The sequence below is a fragment of the Cucurbita pepo genome, chromosome 8, assembly GCF_057944985.1.
Source record: "Cucurbita pepo subsp. pepo isolate OVF chromosome 8, ASM5794498v1, whole genome shotgun sequence".
NCBI lineage: Eukaryota > Viridiplantae > Streptophyta > Magnoliopsida > Cucurbitales > Cucurbitaceae > Cucurbita > Cucurbita pepo.
Genome location: NC_141805.1, coordinates 12,138,399 through 12,157,064, shown reverse-complemented (window position 1 = coordinate 12,157,064; position 18,666 = coordinate 12,138,399). Strand labels below are relative to the sequence as shown.

At 37.4% G+C, this 18,666-nt stretch overlaps 3 protein-coding genes across 3 annotated transcripts; all 3 read left to right on the top strand.

Annotated features, from left to right (window-relative positions):
* Window positions 1-331: 331 nt before the first annotated feature.
* Window positions 332-3,798, top strand: LOC111800404 (protein GET1). Its single transcript, XM_087126082.1, has 7 exons — window positions 332-491; window positions 885-964; window positions 1,097-1,167; window positions 2,460-2,530; window positions 2,614-2,695; window positions 2,803-2,852; window positions 3,329-3,798. Exons 1-7 carry the CDS (start codon window positions 381-383, stop codon window positions 3,395-3,397), a joined length of 534 nt encoding a protein of 177 aa, XP_086982208.1. The 5' UTR covers window positions 332-380; the 3' UTR covers window positions 3,398-3,798.
* A 1,922-nt stretch (window positions 3,799-5,720) lies between these two features.
* On the top strand, window positions 5,721-10,192 carry CST (Protein kinase superfamily protein). Its single transcript, XM_023683354.2, has 6 exons — window positions 5,721-6,289; window positions 6,379-6,722; window positions 7,758-7,893; window positions 7,973-8,115; window positions 8,976-9,099; window positions 9,401-10,192. The coding sequence occupies exons 1-6, from the start codon at window positions 6,217-6,219 to the stop codon at window positions 9,796-9,798; spliced, it is 1,218 nt and encodes a 405-aa protein (XP_023539122.2). The 5' UTR covers window positions 5,721-6,216; the 3' UTR covers window positions 9,799-10,192.
* A 5,888-nt stretch (window positions 10,193-16,080) lies between these two features.
* Window positions 16,081-18,551, top strand: LOC111800156 (phosphatidylinositolglycan-like protein). The gene is made up of 6 exons (XM_023683746.2): window positions 16,081-16,231; window positions 16,312-16,507; window positions 17,182-17,266; window positions 17,392-17,446; window positions 17,726-17,864; window positions 18,251-18,551. Exons 2-6 carry the CDS (start codon window positions 16,337-16,339, stop codon window positions 18,329-18,331), a joined length of 531 nt encoding a protein of 176 aa, XP_023539514.2. The 5' UTR covers window positions 16,081-16,231; window positions 16,312-16,336; the 3' UTR covers window positions 18,332-18,551.
* The last annotated feature ends 115 nt before the right edge of the window (window positions 18,552-18,666 follow it).

Here is an 18,666-nt window from a genome sequence, read left to right as displayed (position 1 = left end):
TAAGCAGATCCGGCACGTGAGTTAAAGCCCGTTGTTTTGCTATGAAATGACCGATTTGCCCCTCCCTCGTTCCATATCGTCCCTCCCCTAGTTTACAACTTATCAGAATAAACGTGATAAAACGATTAACGCGTCTTGAGGTCATCATTGATCTCACTAGTTGAGGGTATTTTTGTAACTTCAGTTCTTGTTAAGATATTTTATTTCTTCCTTTAAAACGCTGCGTTTTGTATCTCAACAACTTGGGCTGGGCCTTGGATTTGAAGCCCATTTTTATTACGGAGCCCAATGCCTGGCCCAACTTCTTCCTGAATAACCTTCGTCGTCGCAAGATTTTTGGATTCGTTAATTTACGGTGGCGCCAAAGAGATCCTCCGGAAATGGAAGCGGAAGAAATCGTAGAGCATCGAAACTCGATTGTGGCTCCGTCCATTTTTTTGATCGTCATTGCTTTTCAGTTTCTCGCCGGATGGCTGGATCACCTAAAGAAGGTTCGTTTTTTCATTGATTTTCTTTTTTCCGTCCGAATCTTTTTCATGTTTGTGTATTCTGTTGTTCTTCTTACGTTTCAACCTTAAACTTGTCATTAATAGTTTAATTTTGAGCTGTACCTCAAATTTCGGACTGTAGTGCGTTTCAGTTTTTCGTTGACAAACTTCAGAATGCAATATAGCCAACTGAGCTTCATTAAGTTCACAACATTGGATTGGAGACGTGGCGATTTGATGATTAGTTTAACGACGTGATGGATTCAATCTGGAGATCTATTGATGTTTTCATTCTTAATATCTAAGAATTTGCATTGTTATAGTTGTTGTCCGTCCAATCTTGTCAACGTGTTTGTTTTGACACAATCGTGTTTCAATCATGTATGTAATGTTCAGCGAGGTTCCAACAACCAGGTGGAAATGGAGTTGCGCAAATCAATAAAGCAACTTCTGAGGGAGGCAAGCACCTTATCTCAGTACGTAATTTCTCTAGCTCGGTTCAAGGTTAAAAGTGCATAATTCGGTTCAAATCACTTATCCTGTACGATTGGTTATAATTCTTATGACTATCTTGGGGATCATGTTCACTTGCTTTTTCGTTCGTGTAGACCATCTACATTTGCACAAGCTGCAAAACTTCGGAGATCGGCTGCCGCTAAGGAGAAGGAACTGGCAAATTGTGAGACTAATTAATTGATCCCCAAAATCTCATATCTTCCTTCAATTTACTTTTTCTGTTGTTTTTTTTTTTTTTTTTTTTTTTTTTACTGGTGCGTTGTTAAAAGAATATTAAGAAATGCTTTATAAAACTTCTTATCCATAACCGGTAGGTAAACAATTTTGCTATTGTAGTATGGTAAGGTTTGCTATATGAATCATCGATGCACAAGCAGTTATTGAAGATATTGCTTGAAGTATTGACTGCTATGTGATATAGTATTCTCAGGATTTGAAGCTTAAGCAACCATTTAGCTATTGACCATTGAAAAGAATGGTTCTCAAATTTAAGAAACCATGGTTTATAGGCTCTAAACTAATAATAACGCGGCTGTGTATGCTGGTAAAGGTGATTACCACTGCTTCCAATTGAACTGGGTATCTATGGATGCAAATTCATCCAAGACGGTGCTCATGCTGCCAGTCATGATTTCATATTATGGATTATGGTCCTTTGAATTGGGTGGAGTCCCTTGAATGACCTCTGATCTGTAGTATTCTTCTGCATGGGCGGGAACCGAAGAAATTTTATGTATGTCATAGCAAGTTGAAAGCTAACTTCTCATTGGTAAAATTGGTCTTATTCTGGGAATCATGTTGAATGTAGGCATCAGCCCAAGCGAATTGGAGAATTTGACGTGGTCTATTGTGAAGTATTAAAAGCACTTCGTGATTGAAGTGTTGACATCCAACTAATACAGGCTTTGAGTTTGACGTAGATTAACTCATGTCAGTATGTTATGACATGCTTTTAATCCCTCGAATCTAACATCGCCCAAAATTGTTCCTGAAATATTGTATGTAGTTGTAGTTTTTGACTGCCATGTTTTCATGTTTGTGTCTCGTTGTGTGTTTATGTATCTATTTCTTTGGTTACATCAATTCCCTTTTTTGGCCCTTATTAGATACCATTTTACAGTTACTTGTGAAGCACTGATGATAATATATGGGATTTACCAAGGTTATCTGTTTTCAATAATTTGTTTCAAGTTTTCCAACTAGCGAGAGTAATGTTTCGTGAACTTGTATTTTTCTTTTGTCTAAAATCCAATATCACTCAAAATGCATCTTGAAGACAAATTGTTATAAAAGAACAGTAAAATAGCCATACTTATCAATATACCGTAGCCTTGACTTCTGTTCATTTTATTTCGGTTGTTTTCTCCCATTAATTGCTTCCCATCCCTTGAGTATTACTTAATAAGATGCTTCAGTTACACCTTAGATTCTATTTGAATGACATTGCTTCCACAGATCAAGAATCTCGTAGTAAGGAGATCAAGTCGTCATATGGTTTATATAGTCGAGTACTGCTGATATCAAAGGTTATTATATTATTACTGAATTTTCTTAGAAGTGTGTTCATATGTTGGATGTTTTCTTAAGTAAATATCTTGTGGTCATGTAGGTTTTGATATATATTGTTCTGGTTTGCTGGTTTTGGAGGGCTTCTGTTGCCACTGTGCCCCATCACCTTGTACAGCCATTTGGTAATCACTCTCACCGCCAGCAGGATTTCTGAAGAACAATTATTATAGAGAAATGTCATTTCATTTTAAATTTTAACAATTACTTCTTGATACTCTCCCTTCTGCAGGAAGATTTTTATCTTGGAGGGCTGGAGGTACCGTAAATGATTGCGTGAAGGTAGAACAATAATCACTTCTCAATTACCTGCAAATAACTCTTAGATCATTATGCGTTTCTTTTATCCCTTGAGAATAACATACCTGATACCACCACCAACCCCCCCCCCCCCCCCCCCCCCCCCCCACTTTGGAACAAGATGTTAATCCTTGAGAATTAGTAATGTGATTAGGGTATCAAAGTACACAGTAGCACTTAGCTAGAGGAGTTGTTTTGTGGGTTTGTTACAATCGAGTGAGCGAGAATGGTTAAAGGTGGGCAGTTGTTTAGTAGGATTTATGCTTAAGTTAGTATGCTCGAAGGAGGACGTTCCAACTACCTCAAATACTTGGGGAGTTATATTGTAATTCCATCATCTTTTATCTTTCTATATATCTAGGTTCTACTGGCTAGCCACGATCACGTCTGCACGTAATGAGAATATGTGAATATGAGAATATGATGATTCTTAGCTCTTCTCTAATGATGAACTGCAGGTTGGAATCATACCTTGGTTGATACTATCGACAAGGGTTAGCAAATTTGTATGTCGAGTCGCCAATTAAAAATGTGATTGAAGGTAAAATGTGATGTTGATGATCACATGCTCTGTAAATTATTTGGCAAGCACGGTGTTTTCCTAAATTTCAGTGCAGGGAGGCTGGAGAAGTTAATACAGCCCCCACCACTTTTTCATTTTATGTTCAAATGAGCTTCATCATTGTCGTTTTTTCCCCCTTTTTTCTCTCCCATATATTCCATTCATTCTTTTTTTGGTGGACTCTTGCTCTTAGGTATCGTTTATATGTTTTTTTGTTACTTCATAGAATTATGATATTCGATATATAGCTTGGTTGCATATGCACAGAGTAAGGGGTGATTTGTTTGCATTTGTATCTTTTCGGGATGAAAATATTGAATATGTAAGATCCCGTTTGATAACGATTTTGTTTTCCGTTTCTTGTGAGTATTTTTTGTAACTGGTTTTGTTTCTCGGGAAATATTTCTTAGACTAGTTTATAATGTGATGATACATTTTCTTGGTATACTAAAAGTTCAAACTTTCTTTACCAAAGTTGGTAATGTCAATGTTGTAAACTGCCATAGGAGGACAATGGTTTTTGGTTATATGAAAATAAAGTAATTATGAAATTTCCATTTATTAACACACTTACCAATTTTAAACAACTTTTGAAAATCTCAATCGCTAGCCACTTTTGAAAATGTTATTGGAAAATGTAAAAAAGGTAATGCATAAATATATCTATAGAAATTTCCTTAAATCAAATAACAAGGCAATAGAAACAAAAAATGAATGGGAATAAAGGCTGAAGAATTTGGTAAAAATAAATTAAGATTTTATCATAAACAAAATTAAAAACTTATAAACTCATTAATCTCCTTTAAACAAAAATTAAATTATAGATTTTATTAGGTTTTGTAACAACGTGTGCCTATTGCAAGCAAATATTCTTCATTTTATCTTGTTATGCATCACGGTGCACCTCGAATTTAAAACGTTATTGTTACGGAGAAGTTCTCACCAGAGAGCGAACCTCGATTGGTTGTTACGGAGAAGTTTGCACCTCGATTGGAAGTTTGCACCTTGATTGGTTGTTACGGAGAAGTTTGCAACGTGGTTGATACGGATAAATGGTTGATACGGATAAATTTTCACACCAGAGAGCTAAACTTATAAGTTGACCACAATTTATTTATTATTATTATTATTTTTTTTTTTTTTGGTGATTTAATAAAAATAAAAATGATTGAAATATGAGTTAAGTAGCAGAGAAAAGATATAAGAAATTTATTTAAGAAGCGAATGGAAAATAAGTCTTCAAAGTCAAATGGGAAATTCAGAGGAAATGGAAAAGTTTGAAATTTCTATTAATGAAATGAACAAGAAAGAAAAATCAACATTTTTCTCCTCTTAATGTCCTTCAATTTAGGGGATGTTCATGCTTTTATTTGTTTTTATTTTTCAATAAATAAAATATAATATAAAATTAGAAATTCCTACTTATATTCCTCTTTTAGTTTTATTATTTCCTTATTATTAATTTATAAATACCCATTTCTCCTCATCTTGTCAAATTCACATTAAAAAGAAAAAAGAAAAAAAAAAGTTAGTTGATCTGAAGAATATTTTCATAAATGCTCGCTTGCTAAAACATTTATATTTCAAAACCGAACAAAAAATGTCATTATCTAATAAGAGGGAAAAAAAAAAAGTTCAAGATTATGAGTTAGTTTCTTTCTAGTTTGTACGAAGTTCTCGTGAAACTCATCAAGTTTGAAAATTTTGCATAATAATAAATGAAACCGAACTCAAAATATAATCACATATATGAATAATAGAAAGACCCATACGTTCGAAACAACTCAATTTAAATTTACCCGTGCCCAATTCTATCATATTGTACTATACTAAATATTCATTGTAATTTATCTCCAATTCATCGTTTCGTTATAGATAGTTTACTCGAACACACAGATAATCATTAAAAATGTTAACCAAATAACAAAATAACACGATAATACTGAATATTTGACATCATAACAAACATTGCGGACCAAATTCTAATTTTCTCTAACCATAAGTACATAAATTCTAAATTTTTATAAAAAAAATTAAATTAAATTAATAAAATACTCCTAAACTTTATATTTTATCTAAAAAAACATATATTTAAAAGTATGTAAGGGTATTTTTGAAATTATTTTAAAAGTTTGGGTATTAATAAAATATTGAAAGTGTATTTTATTTTTAAATTTAAAGATATAATTAAAATTTTAAAAAGGAAAGTTTGGCGAAGTTGCATAAAAATTTAAAAATTAGGATAGTCAGTCAAGGTACACAGACAGCCATCTGATGTTTGCTCTGTGTTCATAAATTTCATTTTAATTTATTATTTTATGAACTTGTGTCCACAAATTTTCATTGGTGAAATTTGTCGATATTTCTCAATAATTGTTTTCACTTTGAAAGATTGAAACCAGATTTGAACTGAAAAAATTACTTATGAATTGATCGGTAACACTCCCATTCAAACGAGATTCGGGAGAGAAGATTTGGACCCCATAATTTGAGTGAGCCGAAATAACAGATTACAAGATCGAAACGAATTTTCTATTTCACACCCATTGCCTGCGATCAAGGAAGTGGAATTTCCTGTTTTTGATTCCATTGACGTGAAATTTCAAGCTCCATAAATTCAAGAGTGCGCAATCTAATGATAAGCGACGACATTTAGCGCCTTTTCTTTCTCTTTCCCGCTACCTTTTCGCGGATTTTTCTCTGATTTTGTTCTTGAGTTCACTCTCTTCTTCTTCTTCTTCGATTTGCTATACGATACTTGTTGAACGGCTAAATCTGTTGATTATGGGAAACTGTTTAACTTCTTCACCTTGTCATTCTAGTTCCATTCGTAGCCGGACGCTATCTTCTACTCCAGGTGCCATTTTCTAACGATTTTCTGCTTCATTTTCTGTTCTTCGTGTTTCTGCCTTTGATTTGATTGTATCCTGTTGTGCCATTTCTTAGGGACATCGAGCAATTACAGCAGAAACGTAGGGTTTTCAGGTAGTACCAGTAGCACCGCCGGCGTGAGTCAGTTTTCGGAGGCGGCGAGCGTGGATGTGAGCGAGCCCTCTCTGAATGGGCAGATCCTTGACTATCCAAACTTGAAGGAGTTCAGTTTCAGTGAGCTGAAACTCGCTACCAAAAACTTCAGACCTGAATCCTTGCTCGGTCGGGGAGGGTTTGGGAAGGTGTACAAGGGCTGTCTAGATGAGAAAACACTGGCTCCTTGTAAGAGCAATTCTGGAATGATGGTTGCCATTAAGAAATTAAATCCAGAAAGTGTCCAAGGTTTTCAGGAGTGGCAGGTAAAAAATTAAGATCATTCATGGATTTCCTTTTAGAGAAGATTCATCCATTACTGTTTTGAATATTGTTTCGATCCTTCTTGCTTTATATGCAGCTGCTAGCTATTGATCATGTAGATTGCCATTATTAGTACTCCCTGTTTTCAACAGAACTATGAACCATTTGCAAATCTAGTATTAGCCTAATTACTGCAAAGAATGATTGATGTTCTCTGTTCTTCATGCCATATTCATTGCTTGTTTGACATTTTTTATGTCTGGAAATAATCATGAACGATTAGATGCCTTTATGAAGTACATGGCGCTCAAGGTTAAGTTATGTTTGTCAAAAAATGTAGCCTCTGTTATGTCGTTCTTGAGTCATTTATTACTCGAACTTTCTAATTGTGAGATCCCACGTCGGTTGTTGGGGAGGAGAACGAAGCATTATGTGTAAGAGTGTGGAAACCTCTCCCTAGCAGACGCATTTTAAAAACCTTGAGGGGAAACACAAGAGGGAAAGCCCAACAAAGAAAATATCTGCTAGAGATGAGCTTGGGCTATTACAAATGATATAAGAGTCAAACATCGGGCGATGTGCAAGCGAGGAGGCTGAGCCCCGAAGGGGGTGGACACGAGGCAGTGTGCTAGCAAGGACGCTGGACCCCAAAAAGGGGTGGATTGGGGGTCCCACATCGATTGGAGAAAAGAACAAATGTTAGCAAGGACGCTAGGCTCTGAAAGGAGGTGGATTGTGAGATCCCACATCGGTTGGGGAGGAGAACAAACATTCTTTATAAGGGTGTGGAAATCTTTGTTTTAAAAACCTTAAGTGGAAGCCCGAAAGGGAAATCCAAAAAGGACAATATTTACTGGCGGTGAGCTTTTTGCTTACCTTGTTGACACACTGTTTAAATTAGAAATTTGTACTCTCCCGACATGTATGGTTACGTGTTTCTGCTGTCGGATTTATATCGTTCTGCAAATGTATCTTTTCAATGAGAGTTCACTTTGCAAGGTCTAATATCGTCTTACTGCTCGTATGATATAATGCAGGCAGAAGTGAACTTTTTAGGACGACTGAATCATCCAAATCTTGTCAAATTATTGGGATTTTGCTGGGAGGAGAAAGACTTGCTTCTTGTATATGAATTCTTGCCCAGGGGAAGCTTGGAAAACCATCTCTTTGGAAGTATGATATCCTTAAATGAAGGTTAAGAGATGATCATTCATACTTATCTGTGCTAATCTTTGGTTTCTGTGATGATCAGGGCGTTCTTCCATTGATCCTCTTTCTTGGGAAATAAGGATCAAGATCGCAATTGGAGCAGCTAAGGGTTTGGCTTTCTTGCATGCCTCTGAAAGAGAAGTTATATACAGAGATTTTAAAGCATCAAATATACTTCTAGATATGGTTTGTCCCATTCTTTGCAGTCTTCTTTTAGCTAATTGCAATATTTATAGAATGTCTCTGCTTCTCTGTTCCATTCAGTAAAAAAGGTTCATAACAAGCTGAGACTGGAATTAACTGGTCATTTTGCATTATCCAATTGTGAGAGCCCACATCGGTTGGAGAGTGGAATGAAATACTCCTTATAAGGGTGTGGAAACCTCTCCATACTAGACGTGTTTTAAAACTGTGAGGTTGACGGTGATACGTAATGGGCCAAAGCGGACAATATCTGTTAGCGGTGGGTTTAGGCTATTATAAATAGTATCAGAGCTAGACACTAAGTGGTGTGCCAGCGATAACGTTGGGCCCCTAAGGGGGGGGTGGATTGTGAGATCTCACGTGTAACACCCCAAGCCCACCGCTAGCAGATATTGTCCTCTTTGGGTTTTTCCTTTCGGGCTTCCTCCTCAAGGTTTTTAAAACGCCTCGACTATAAAGAGGTTTTTTGTTCCCCTCTCCAACCAATGTAGGATCTAACGCTCCAACCCCCTTTTGGGGCCCAACGTTCTCGTTGGCACTTGTTGTGGACACCTTTTCATAGTGGACGTGTTTTATAGATCATAAGGCTGACGGTGATACGTAATGAGCCAAAATGGACAATATCTGTTAGTGGTTGACTTGGGTAACAAATGTTACACATTTCCTGCCCATTATCATAAATCTTTTGGAAAGTACTGAGATATGTTCATCATTACATATCTTTATATACTCATGGATAAAGATAACACGGTTAAACTTCTCGGTCCGTCCTGTTTTCGTGTCTCATTTCATCTTTCTTTTACCATTCCATCTAAATTTCCCTTTCATATCTTCACCTGCAGAGTTACAATGCGAAAATCTCAGACTTCGGCTTGGCAAGATTGGGGCCTGCAGGTGAAGCATCACACGTAACTACAAGAATTATGGGCACATACGGTTATGTCGCTCCCGAATACATGAATACAGGTGATAATATCTGTCATTATCGAGTCGAATATCTTAAACCAAGCTTAGGTGGATGAGTTATGTAAGCTTAGTCTTATATCAATACTTTTAACACCTTAAATTTGATCTCGATCGTCACTTTAATGCAAGTAGAATGACATTTGAGGAGTTTGAACACAAGAGTACTTTGTTCTGTTTGATTGGAGAGAGGAACGAGTGATTTGCGAAAAACAATGACATAGGAAATGTTCTTAGTGTCAACATAGTCATCTTCATTGCTAAACTACTACCAACAATTTTTGCCATTACTGATCTTACACAGGTCATTTGTACGTGAAGAGCGACGTTTATGGGTTCGGCGTGGTGCTGCTAGAAATTATGGCGGGCTTGCGAGCACACGATGCGACTAGGTGCAGCGAACAGCGCAATCTAGTCGACTGGGCTAAGCCACTCTTGATGAAGAGAAAAAAGATCAAAAGTTTAATGGATAGAAGAATAGAAGGTCAATATCCATTGAAAGCAGCCGTGCTCTTGGGAGATCTTACTCTCAAATGCCTGGAAACAGATCCCAGAAAACGCCCCTCCATGCAAGAAGTTCTCGAGACGTTGGAACAGATCGAAAAACTGAAAGACAAACCGAAAGGGTCTAAGATTAGCAACTCACAGTCTAAACAACTTAATCAAAGACACGCAAAAAGTTCATTGGCAAAAAGGCATTGATAAACGAGGTCACGAGGCGAGACGTATGATTCAACGGATTTTGGTTATCGTTTTCCTTGCAACTGTCCGGGACGAGATATGATATTTTGGCTTGGGACGCCCAACAGTTAAGGAAAGGCAAAGGTGCCAAGTCGAGCCAAGTTTGTTAACACGTTGTGTAAAATTGTAAGTATTTCTGATCGGGATAGAAATCTAAACATTTTTTGTTCGTCTTTGCTCATCGGTTACCTTTGAAAGGGATGGCAGAAGACGAGGTAGGAATATATTTGATTGTATGTATTATGAGTCTCTAATGTTTTGGGTGTCTATTGCAATTCCCCCCAAATACAAGGATTAGATAGAGAAATATTTGAAGTTGAAGGACCTAATGAAAAATTTGGAAACCATTGTTTAATCCCCGATCTCCGATTACTTTAGACCTCGTTTACTTACTATGAATTAAAATGTAACAGACGAAATGAAAATCAACATGAACTAAATATGTCGTAATGACAATGTTCTTCGTTTGATTTATATTTAAATTGAAGTGTTCAAATTAATATTTAACGTATTAGATGTATTGAAACATGCAGAGAAAATGTTTACTATCATTAAAATAAAAATAAAAATATTATATTTTGGACAGACATTTTTTAATTATTATTAAATTAAAATTCCAACTAATAATGTCGAATAATTCAACAAATATAGTTGTTAAAAATCAATACGCGTTTTTGCGTCAAATTTACGCGGTAGATTTTATGAAAAGACGAACCTTCCAAACATCGATTAATATTAATTAGGTTGCCTTATAAAAAACCCGAATCGCCATTATATAAGACGAGAAGTGCCGGTGTTAATACTCGTCACTCACAAAACATATCCATTGAAGAATTACGAGTCGAGAGTGACCCTCGTCTTCATTTTAACAAAGCATTCGGGTCAGAAAACGAAGAAACCTATTATTGATTACTCGAGCCCAGCCCAGAAGTTCATGTGAGTTTTCCTTTTTCTTGGAAAAGATTTTTCCTCTCTTTTTCAACAAAAATACAAATGAAATCAAGTGGTTTTCTTAGTTGAATATTATGTGGAGTGGAGGGTGTTTAATCAAATTGAAGTGTAGAATTAAATTAATTTATGTTGAAATTAAAATTAATATTTATATTTTGATTCATAGATCTGTAATATTGATTTGGAAATGCAGGCGGCGTTGCCGGTGAGGTGTGGCGGCGATGCCGGAGAGGTGTGGCGGCGTGCATGGATGAAAGGGCTGTTTGGCGTTGTTTGTAATGAAAAATACAATGGGCGCGGAAATGAAGAAGCTTTGAAACGTTGGCACAAAAAATTTGATGGATTTATTCGTATAATTACACAAAAATTTGTTGATGTTAGTTTTGGTTATTATTATTATTATTATTATTATTATTATACACCCGCCGCCAGGGTCCTCAGTCCTCGTCATCACTTCCCGGCGGCGGATCGGCGTTCAGATCGAACCCCACGCCGCCGGTCTTCTCCGGCGAGTCACCGTCGTCAGCAGTGGAGGGTTGGTTGAGATCAATATCCAGCCCTCTTCGCGACGCCGCCACTTCCTGAGCCACAGTCAGCAAAGTGGAAGCGAGCTGTTGCTGACAGCGGCGAATGTCGAGCTCTGCGGCGGTTGGTGGCGGAAGAGCCCCACGGTAGGTCCGTTCCGGGTGAGACCTCAAGTGCCCAAAAAGTGCTTTCCACGATTTGAACACTTTGTTGCAAGTCGCACATCTAGGCTCCCCTTTTGGAACCTCCGTCAGCTCCCCTTTCTTCTTTGCAGCTTTCACCTGCTGCGGCGGCGGCTGCTGCTCCTCCTCCTCTTCTCCCCCACCTCGTCCTCTCTTTTTCCCTGGCTCGCCCTCGGAACTTCCTACGATGTTCTCGTACGACGTTCCGACATCGAACAGGCCATCCCGCCGACTAGTCTCGGCGGCGGGAGGTACTGGTAGCCTGTCGGAGTAGGATGAGTGTTCGGTTGTGGGGTTAGGGTTATTGTCGCGGTTGTGAGTTGGTTGAGGAGAAGTCGGCCCCGTCGGAGACCTTTCTCCGCCGTGGCGTTGGTCGGAAGAGGTCTCCGGTGGGACATTGGTATTGGCGTTCTTCTCCATGGCAAGATTATGAAGGAAATGAAAGGATTGAGAATAGCAAAAGAGAAGCAATATGCTAGAGAGAACTATTGCTTTGTGGTGACTTTCTTCTTAGGGCTATGCATGTATTTATAGTGAAATTTTACAACCTTTGCTTCAAAAAAATGCCATATCTTTCGAGTTTCGGTATTAATGTTTTAACCAGTTGAGTTATGATCAACGATGTTCGAGTTGATTTGAAGTAGAATCGAACTTATACCGTGAATAATCGATGTTGTATTAATGGTGACAAGTTCTTAAACCAACGGAAAAACGTCTTATTTCGGTAAACAACATATTTCTTTCCTCTTTAGTTCACCAAAAATCAACGAATGAACCTAACCGGTCAATACGAAACAAATCGAACTGAACTAATCGAGCTTGTCAAACTAAATTATAGCGAGAGTAAGATTGGTGCACAATTTGATTGCAGTGAAATTGATAGTCTTGTTTGTAGACTTGATCGCAAATCACGTTGGCTCGAGATGCACTGACGATTTCCAATCATTTTTGTTCGATTATTAAGTTATATAAAATGTTTCTAATCTCTCATTAGTTTACATAATTTTAATTTATTATTATACGACTAATTTCAATAACGGACTATTAATGTAACAACTCAAGTCCACTGCTAAGCGATATTGTCTAGTTTGGTCCGTTACGTATCAGACAAAGCGGACAATATCTACTAACAGTGGGCTTGAGCTGTTACAAATGGTATCAGGGTTAGTTATTGGACGGTGCGTGACACTGATCGAAATAGAGCTAACCCTCTCTATAGTAGACGCATTTTAAAAATCGTGAGACTGACAACGTTACGTAACAGATTAAAACGAATAATATCTGCTAGCGATGAACTAGTTCACTGTAATTTCCACCGCCTACATAAAATAATAGGCTCTAAATGTTTCTAATTGTATTTTTCATTTTTTTTTAAAATTTTTAATTTACTAAAACGTTATCGTTTTCAATTTAAATTTTGTTTTAAATGGTAATAAAGTAAATTGTATTTCGGAGTTAATTAGGTTACTATAAAAGGCTACGTGCATAAGCATAATTTGTCAAATATTAGCTATATACTCCATTTTCGGTATTATTTTATTTTATTTTTGTCACTAAACTAATTTTAACCTCAAAATTAAATTTCATCCACCTAAATCTAAACTTGAATAAATAACAAAATATTACTTTATAATTCGTTGATTTATATTTTTTAACATTTAATTTATAAATTAGTTTTAGCTAATTATTTAAAAAAAAAAAAAACAAATAATTCACTTAGTTATTATTTTTGTAGGCTTCTAATTTTGTAATGAAGAATTAATAAATACTTAGAACAAATATTTTAATATTTGAAAATTTTTATTAGATGACAAATTGATATTTGATTTCTTTTAAATTAAATAAATTAGCCAAAAACTTAATTTAATTTTCATTTATTAAAAAAAAAAATGTAACGTATTCATTTGTTTTCTCGATTCAATAAATTCAAAATTCAAATTTTTTTGGTTGGGGTGAGTTAACCTTGGTTGTTTTGGTTTTGAATATTTATTATTATTATTATTATTTTCTTGTTGGTATTAGGAATTTGTTTTAAATGGCAATAAAATGATTATATATATTTTCCTTTTTACTGGTCGATATTTATTACCTTACTGTAAAAAGCAGCTATGTGAGTTTGTAAAATTTTGTCATTATATATTTTTTAAATTATTACGTTAATAAAATGGAAAAAAAAAAGCTATATTAAAATATTAACGTTACAAATAAAATAACTCAATTAGTTTTTATTTTTTTTTTCTAAAAATTTAAATGACCTAAATAACCCAAATACAAGGTTATTGTGCTAAAAGACCTAAACCTCGGGCCGACCCAAGTACACCCCATGGCCCAATGAAACTCAAGAGATGCTCGTTGAAGGTAACTCAAATTTCATATTCATTATAGCTTGTTACACTTTTACCTTACTTAAGCATTAGAGTATATGTTATTATCAGATCACTGAACCGTAACACTTGAACACAAGTGCACAGTGTCTCTCAAGCAGTAAATAAAAAGTATTCTAATTGAACGGAATTAACAAACATTGGTTGAATTCAATGACGAGGTCGAGGTCAAAGTTATCCGTTACCATGGGATATATAAAGTCTCTCAAACTTCATCTCCACTTTCGAAACCTAAAGTTTATGGAACTTTTACTTCTCAAATAAAATAAAAATGTGTAAAACAAGTACAATGATGGAGGGCAGTTTTCCAAGTCACATCTCTATTTTAAAAATAAAATTTTTTGGTGTTCTTTCTAACTCAAATTTATGCATCAATAATAATAAGAAAATAAAAAATTACCATTTTTTTAAAAAATAAAATCACCTAAATATTTATATTTAAATAAATTAAGAAAATACCTTGAGGTTGAACCTGGGCCTGCAAGCTCAAAGGTGAGGGCCGGACTATTCTGGTCTATTATAAAGCCCAATAATATATTGAGGTTCAGTGGGCTTGAACCTGGGCCTGCAGGCTCAAAGGTCTGGGCTGGACTATATCCTGCTCTATTGGGCTGGAATATCCTGGTCTATTCTAAAGCCCAACAATATCTTGAGGTTCGGTGGGCTTGAAACTGGGCCTGCAGGCTCAAAGGTCTGGGCCTGGACTATCCTGGTCTATTCTAAAGCCCAACAATATCTGAGGTTCAGTGGGCTTGAACCTGGGGCTGCAGGCTCAAAGGTCTGGGCTGGACTGTATCCTGCTCTATTGGGCTGGACTATCCTGGTCTATTCTAAGGCCCAACAATATCTTGAGGTTCAGTGGGCTTGAAACTGGGCCTGGACTCTCCTGCTCTATTCTAAAGCCCAACAATATCTTGAGGTTAATGGGCTTGAATCTGGGCCTGCAGGCTCAAAGGTCTGGGCTGGACTATATCCTGCTCTATTGGGCTGGACTATCCTGGTTTATTCTAAAGCCCAACAATATCTTGAGATTCAGTGGGCTTGAACCTGGTCCTGCAGGCTCAAGGTCTGGGCCTGGACTCTCCTGGTCTATTCTAAAGCCCAACAAGATCTTGAGGTTCAGTGGGCCTGAACCTGGGCCTGGACTATCCTGGTCTATTCTAAAGCACAACAATATCTTCAGGTTCAGTGGGCTTGAACCTGGGCCTGCAGGCTCAAAGGTCTTGGCCTGGACTCTCCTGGTCTATTCTAAAGCCCAACAAGATCTTGAGGTTCAGTGGGCTTGAATCTGGGCCTGCAGGCTCAAAAGTCTGGGCTGGACTATATCCTGCTTTTATTCTAAAGCCCAACGATACCTTGAGGTTCAGTGGGCTTGAAACTGGGCCTGCAGGCTCAAAGGTCTGGGCCTGGACTATCCTGGTCTATTCTAAAGCCCAACAATATCTGACGTTCAGTGGGCTTGAACCTGGGCCTGCAGGCTCAAAGGTCTGGGCTGGACTATATCCTGCTCTATTGGGCTGGACTATCCTGGTCTATTCTAAAGCCCAACAATATCTTGAGGTTCAGTGGGCTTGAACCTGGGCCTGCAGGCTCAAAGGTATGGGCCTGGACTCTCCTGCTCTATTCGAAAGCCCAACAATATCTTAAGGTTCAGTGGGCTTGAACCTGGGCCTGCAGGCTCAAAGATCTGGGCTGGACTATATCCTGCTCTATTGGGCTGGACTATCCTGGTCTATTCTAAAGCCCAACAATATCTTGAGGTTCAGTGGGCTTGAACCTGGGCCTGCAGGCTCAAAGGTATGGGCCTGGACTCTCCTGCTCTATTCGAAAGCCCAACAATATCTTAAGGTTCAGTGGGCTTGAACCTGGGCCTGCAGGCTCAAAGATCTGGGCTGGACTATATCCTGCTCTATTGGGCTGGACTATCCTGGTCTATTCTAAAGCCCAACAATATCTTGAGGTTCAGTGGGCTTGAACCTGGGCCTGCAGGCTCAAAGGTATGGGCCTGGACTCTCCTGCTCTATTCGAAAGCCCAACAATATCTTAAGGTTCAGTGGGCTTGAACCTGGGCCTGCAGGCTCAAAGATCTGGGCTGGACTATATCCTGCTCTATTGGGCTGGACTATCCTGGTCTATTCTAAAGCCCAACAATATCTTGAGGTTCAGTGGGCTTGAACCTGGGCCTGCTGGCTCGGCCCAATGATGGTATGTCTGGGGTTATTCGATTCGATTCCGCCGGTGGCGAATCGGATACAGACGGCGGTTGAAGAGGGATTTCTCTAAAGACCGGCGGCGTAGGCCGAGGCACAGCCACCTCTGTAGTCTTTATTGATCCATATCAATCTTCTCGAGGTAAGATCATCGTATCTTTAAGTTCAAACAACGATCAGCTTTAATATGGATTATTCATCATCATATCTTCTTCCTTAAAGGGAAGGGTTGGAGACTGACTGCCAAATGGCCAAGTTTTCGATTACGGATTGGAGATACGGGTACTTTTCCGATAGTAAATGGCAATCTGAAGCAGTTGATATCCATCACGTTGTTGTTCTTAGGAATAGGAGTAGTGGAAAAGGTTTCCTGTTCTACGTTCTTGCTGCCCTTGCGTTCTGTTTTTTCATACTCAAGGTAATTTGTCATAATTTTTGATGTGTAGTTTGAAATTCAACAGTACAGAGTTCCTCGTTCTTGCTAATTTGACTCTGATTTCGTGATGTTCATGTCTGTTTCTTTTGTATCCCTGCTTATTTGCTTCCTGTATTCTAAGTATGTTTGTGATTGTTTACTGTTCAATTTTATGGCTTTTGAATATCAGTTCTCTTCCACGTACTTTACTTGAATAGGATCTGATTTTGTACATATGTGTTCTTGAGTTCCAAATATGCCAATTTTATTGCAGATCTCTTCTTTTAAACTATTGTTATTAATGCCTGTGTCCTTTCTTTGGATATTGTTAAGAAAACTTGCACTAAACAATTCCATAGTTGATTGATATTGATTGAACCGAACTGCCAAAATATTTGCATAAACAGAAGTAATGGTATCAATGGATATGTGAGATCCAACATCGGTTGGGGAGGAGAACGAAACATTCTTTATAAGGGTGTGGAAACCTCTCTCTAGCATACGTGTTTAAAAGCTTTGAGAGGAAAACCGGAAGGGAAAGTCCAAAAAGAACAATATCGACTAGCGGTGGGCTTAGGCCATTACAGGGTAGGATTACTTTTGATATTCTAACAGCACTCTTGGAAATCTGTTGAAGTTTTTTTCAGTGCATGATCAATTAACTCTGGGTTTAACAGGGCCAATCGATCTTTGTTGTCTTATGGTGCTGGATCTTGAATGTATTGTTTGCCAAGAAGCTGTTCAAGGGAACGGTTGAGAAAGGTGAGGAATTGGCGAAGTTCTGTCTCATACGTTATAATTAATGCAATATTGTGATCATTTATTGAAATTTAAGTTCTTTCTCTCATCACTATCCTCTTGATGGATGGGGACGTCTAAATGTGCAGAATCTGTTATGGTTATGCCAAATTTCGGAGTCCAACTCGAAACTCACTATACTAGGTAACTTTTTCCTTCTGTAATTCAGTTTCATTGTCTTGAACTTTCTTATTCAAGGCATCATATATAGCATTGGCTAGTGAAGTTTGGTGATCCTCTGGGATTTGATATCCTTAATTCTTCAATTATTGGGACTACCTCAAACCTTTGCGCTTCATGTTGTCGATTAGTGCCGAATCTAATCGACGTATCAGTTCATCGTTACACACACATAGTCGTGCCTTCTGCATTAGTTTTGCAGATTCTCCTAGGTTCTTATCTGTTCTTTGTCTCTTATTGTAGTGGAAAAGTCATCTGTCGGTTCGTGCCAGTTGATAAAATTTTAAAACCAGTTCTCCTTGAATGCGTGACTCCAGTTACTTGTTACTGGAGCCTGTCTTTGATTATACAAGGGGAAGACAAACTATTGCTGGTTTTCAAGGTAACTTTATTGTTTATTTAAGATTTCCTGGTCTGTCCCATGAGCCATATCCGATAATGATGGTAGCAGCGGGAATTTTTCTTGTCACTCGTATCTTATTCGGTGGATCCCTCTTGTTCCTATTTAGCAGTAATAAAGAGGATAGAAAATGTAGAATAAAGGATTGTTTTACTCACCAGTTAATCCCTAAGTTTAAGAACGTTTACCTTTTTACTAATTAATTTTGAGTTTAGTTTCTATTTGACATCTAGATTTCAAAATGTTACATTTTTACTCGTGAACGTTTTCCTAGATTGTACAAAACCGCACTTGTCAAAACGGCGAGTCATGATGAGCATTATATATTGTTGTGTTATACCAGCTGAAAATTATTCTTTCCCCTCTAGGAATTACGTCCACCGGTGAAAATGTTGGTGCCTATCTGGAAGGCTTTATGTGCTGGTAAAAACAAAGAAGCCTGTTCATAAAGCGATCAGCAATTAGCTATAGCTCCCAGCCACAGTCTTGTATGTAAATGTTTTAATGTTAGTAATAGCCTTCATCATTCTTCTCTTCCATTAATTTTTGTTAATCGCAGGTACATGATATCATTGATATTTTAGTAGGATGTATATGGTCTTTCTGTAAGTTTCTTTTGATACCTACCTTTCTTGCACTAGAAATAACACTAAGACAACTATTTCAATATGGAATCTCCTGTAAAAATGGACTAATATTAAAGGAGCATATATTTGGGCTAATTAAATGGCCATTTTTCTCAACTTAAAAGAAGTCATTTAGTTTTATTCACACACATTGAGCA

What these genes read in the sequence shown, in the direction of transcription:
- LOC111800404 (XM_087126082.1), top strand. Translation starts at nt 381, where the DNA reads ATGGAAGCGGAAGAAATCGTAGAGCATCGAAACTCGATTGTGGCTCCG. An exon ending in GAGGCAAGCACCTTATCTCA is followed by an intron (nt 965 to 1,096) that starts GTACGTAATTTC and finishes TCGTTCGTGTAG; the next exon opens with ACCATCTACATTTGCACAAG. An exon ending in CCGTAAATGATTGCGTGAAG is followed by an intron (nt 2,853 to 3,328) that starts GTAGAACAATAA and finishes GATGAACTGCAG; the next exon opens with GTTGGAATCATACCTTGGTT.
- CST (XM_023683354.2), top strand. Translation starts at nt 6,217, where the DNA reads ATGGGAAACTGTTTAACTTCTTCACCTTGTCATTCTAGTTCCATTCGT. An exon ending in GACGCTATCTTCTACTCCAG is followed by an intron (nt 6,290 to 6,378) that starts GTGCCATTTTCT and finishes GCCATTTCTTAG; the next exon opens with GGACATCGAGCAATTACAGC. An exon ending in GGAAAACCATCTCTTTGGAA is followed by an intron (nt 7,894 to 7,972) that starts GTATGATATCCT and finishes TGTGATGATCAG; the next exon opens with GGCGTTCTTCCATTGATCCT.
- LOC111800156 (XM_023683746.2), top strand. Translation starts at nt 16,337, where the DNA reads ATGGCCAAGTTTTCGATTACGGATTGGAGATACGGGTACTTTTCCGAT. An exon ending in TCTGTTTTTTCATACTCAAG is followed by an intron (nt 16,508 to 17,181) that starts GTAATTTGTCAT and finishes TGGGTTTAACAG; the next exon opens with GGCCAATCGATCTTTGTTGT. An exon ending in CAAGGGAACGGTTGAGAAAG is followed by an intron (nt 17,267 to 17,391) that starts GTGAGGAATTGG and finishes CTAAATGTGCAG; the next exon opens with AATCTGTTATGGTTATGCCA.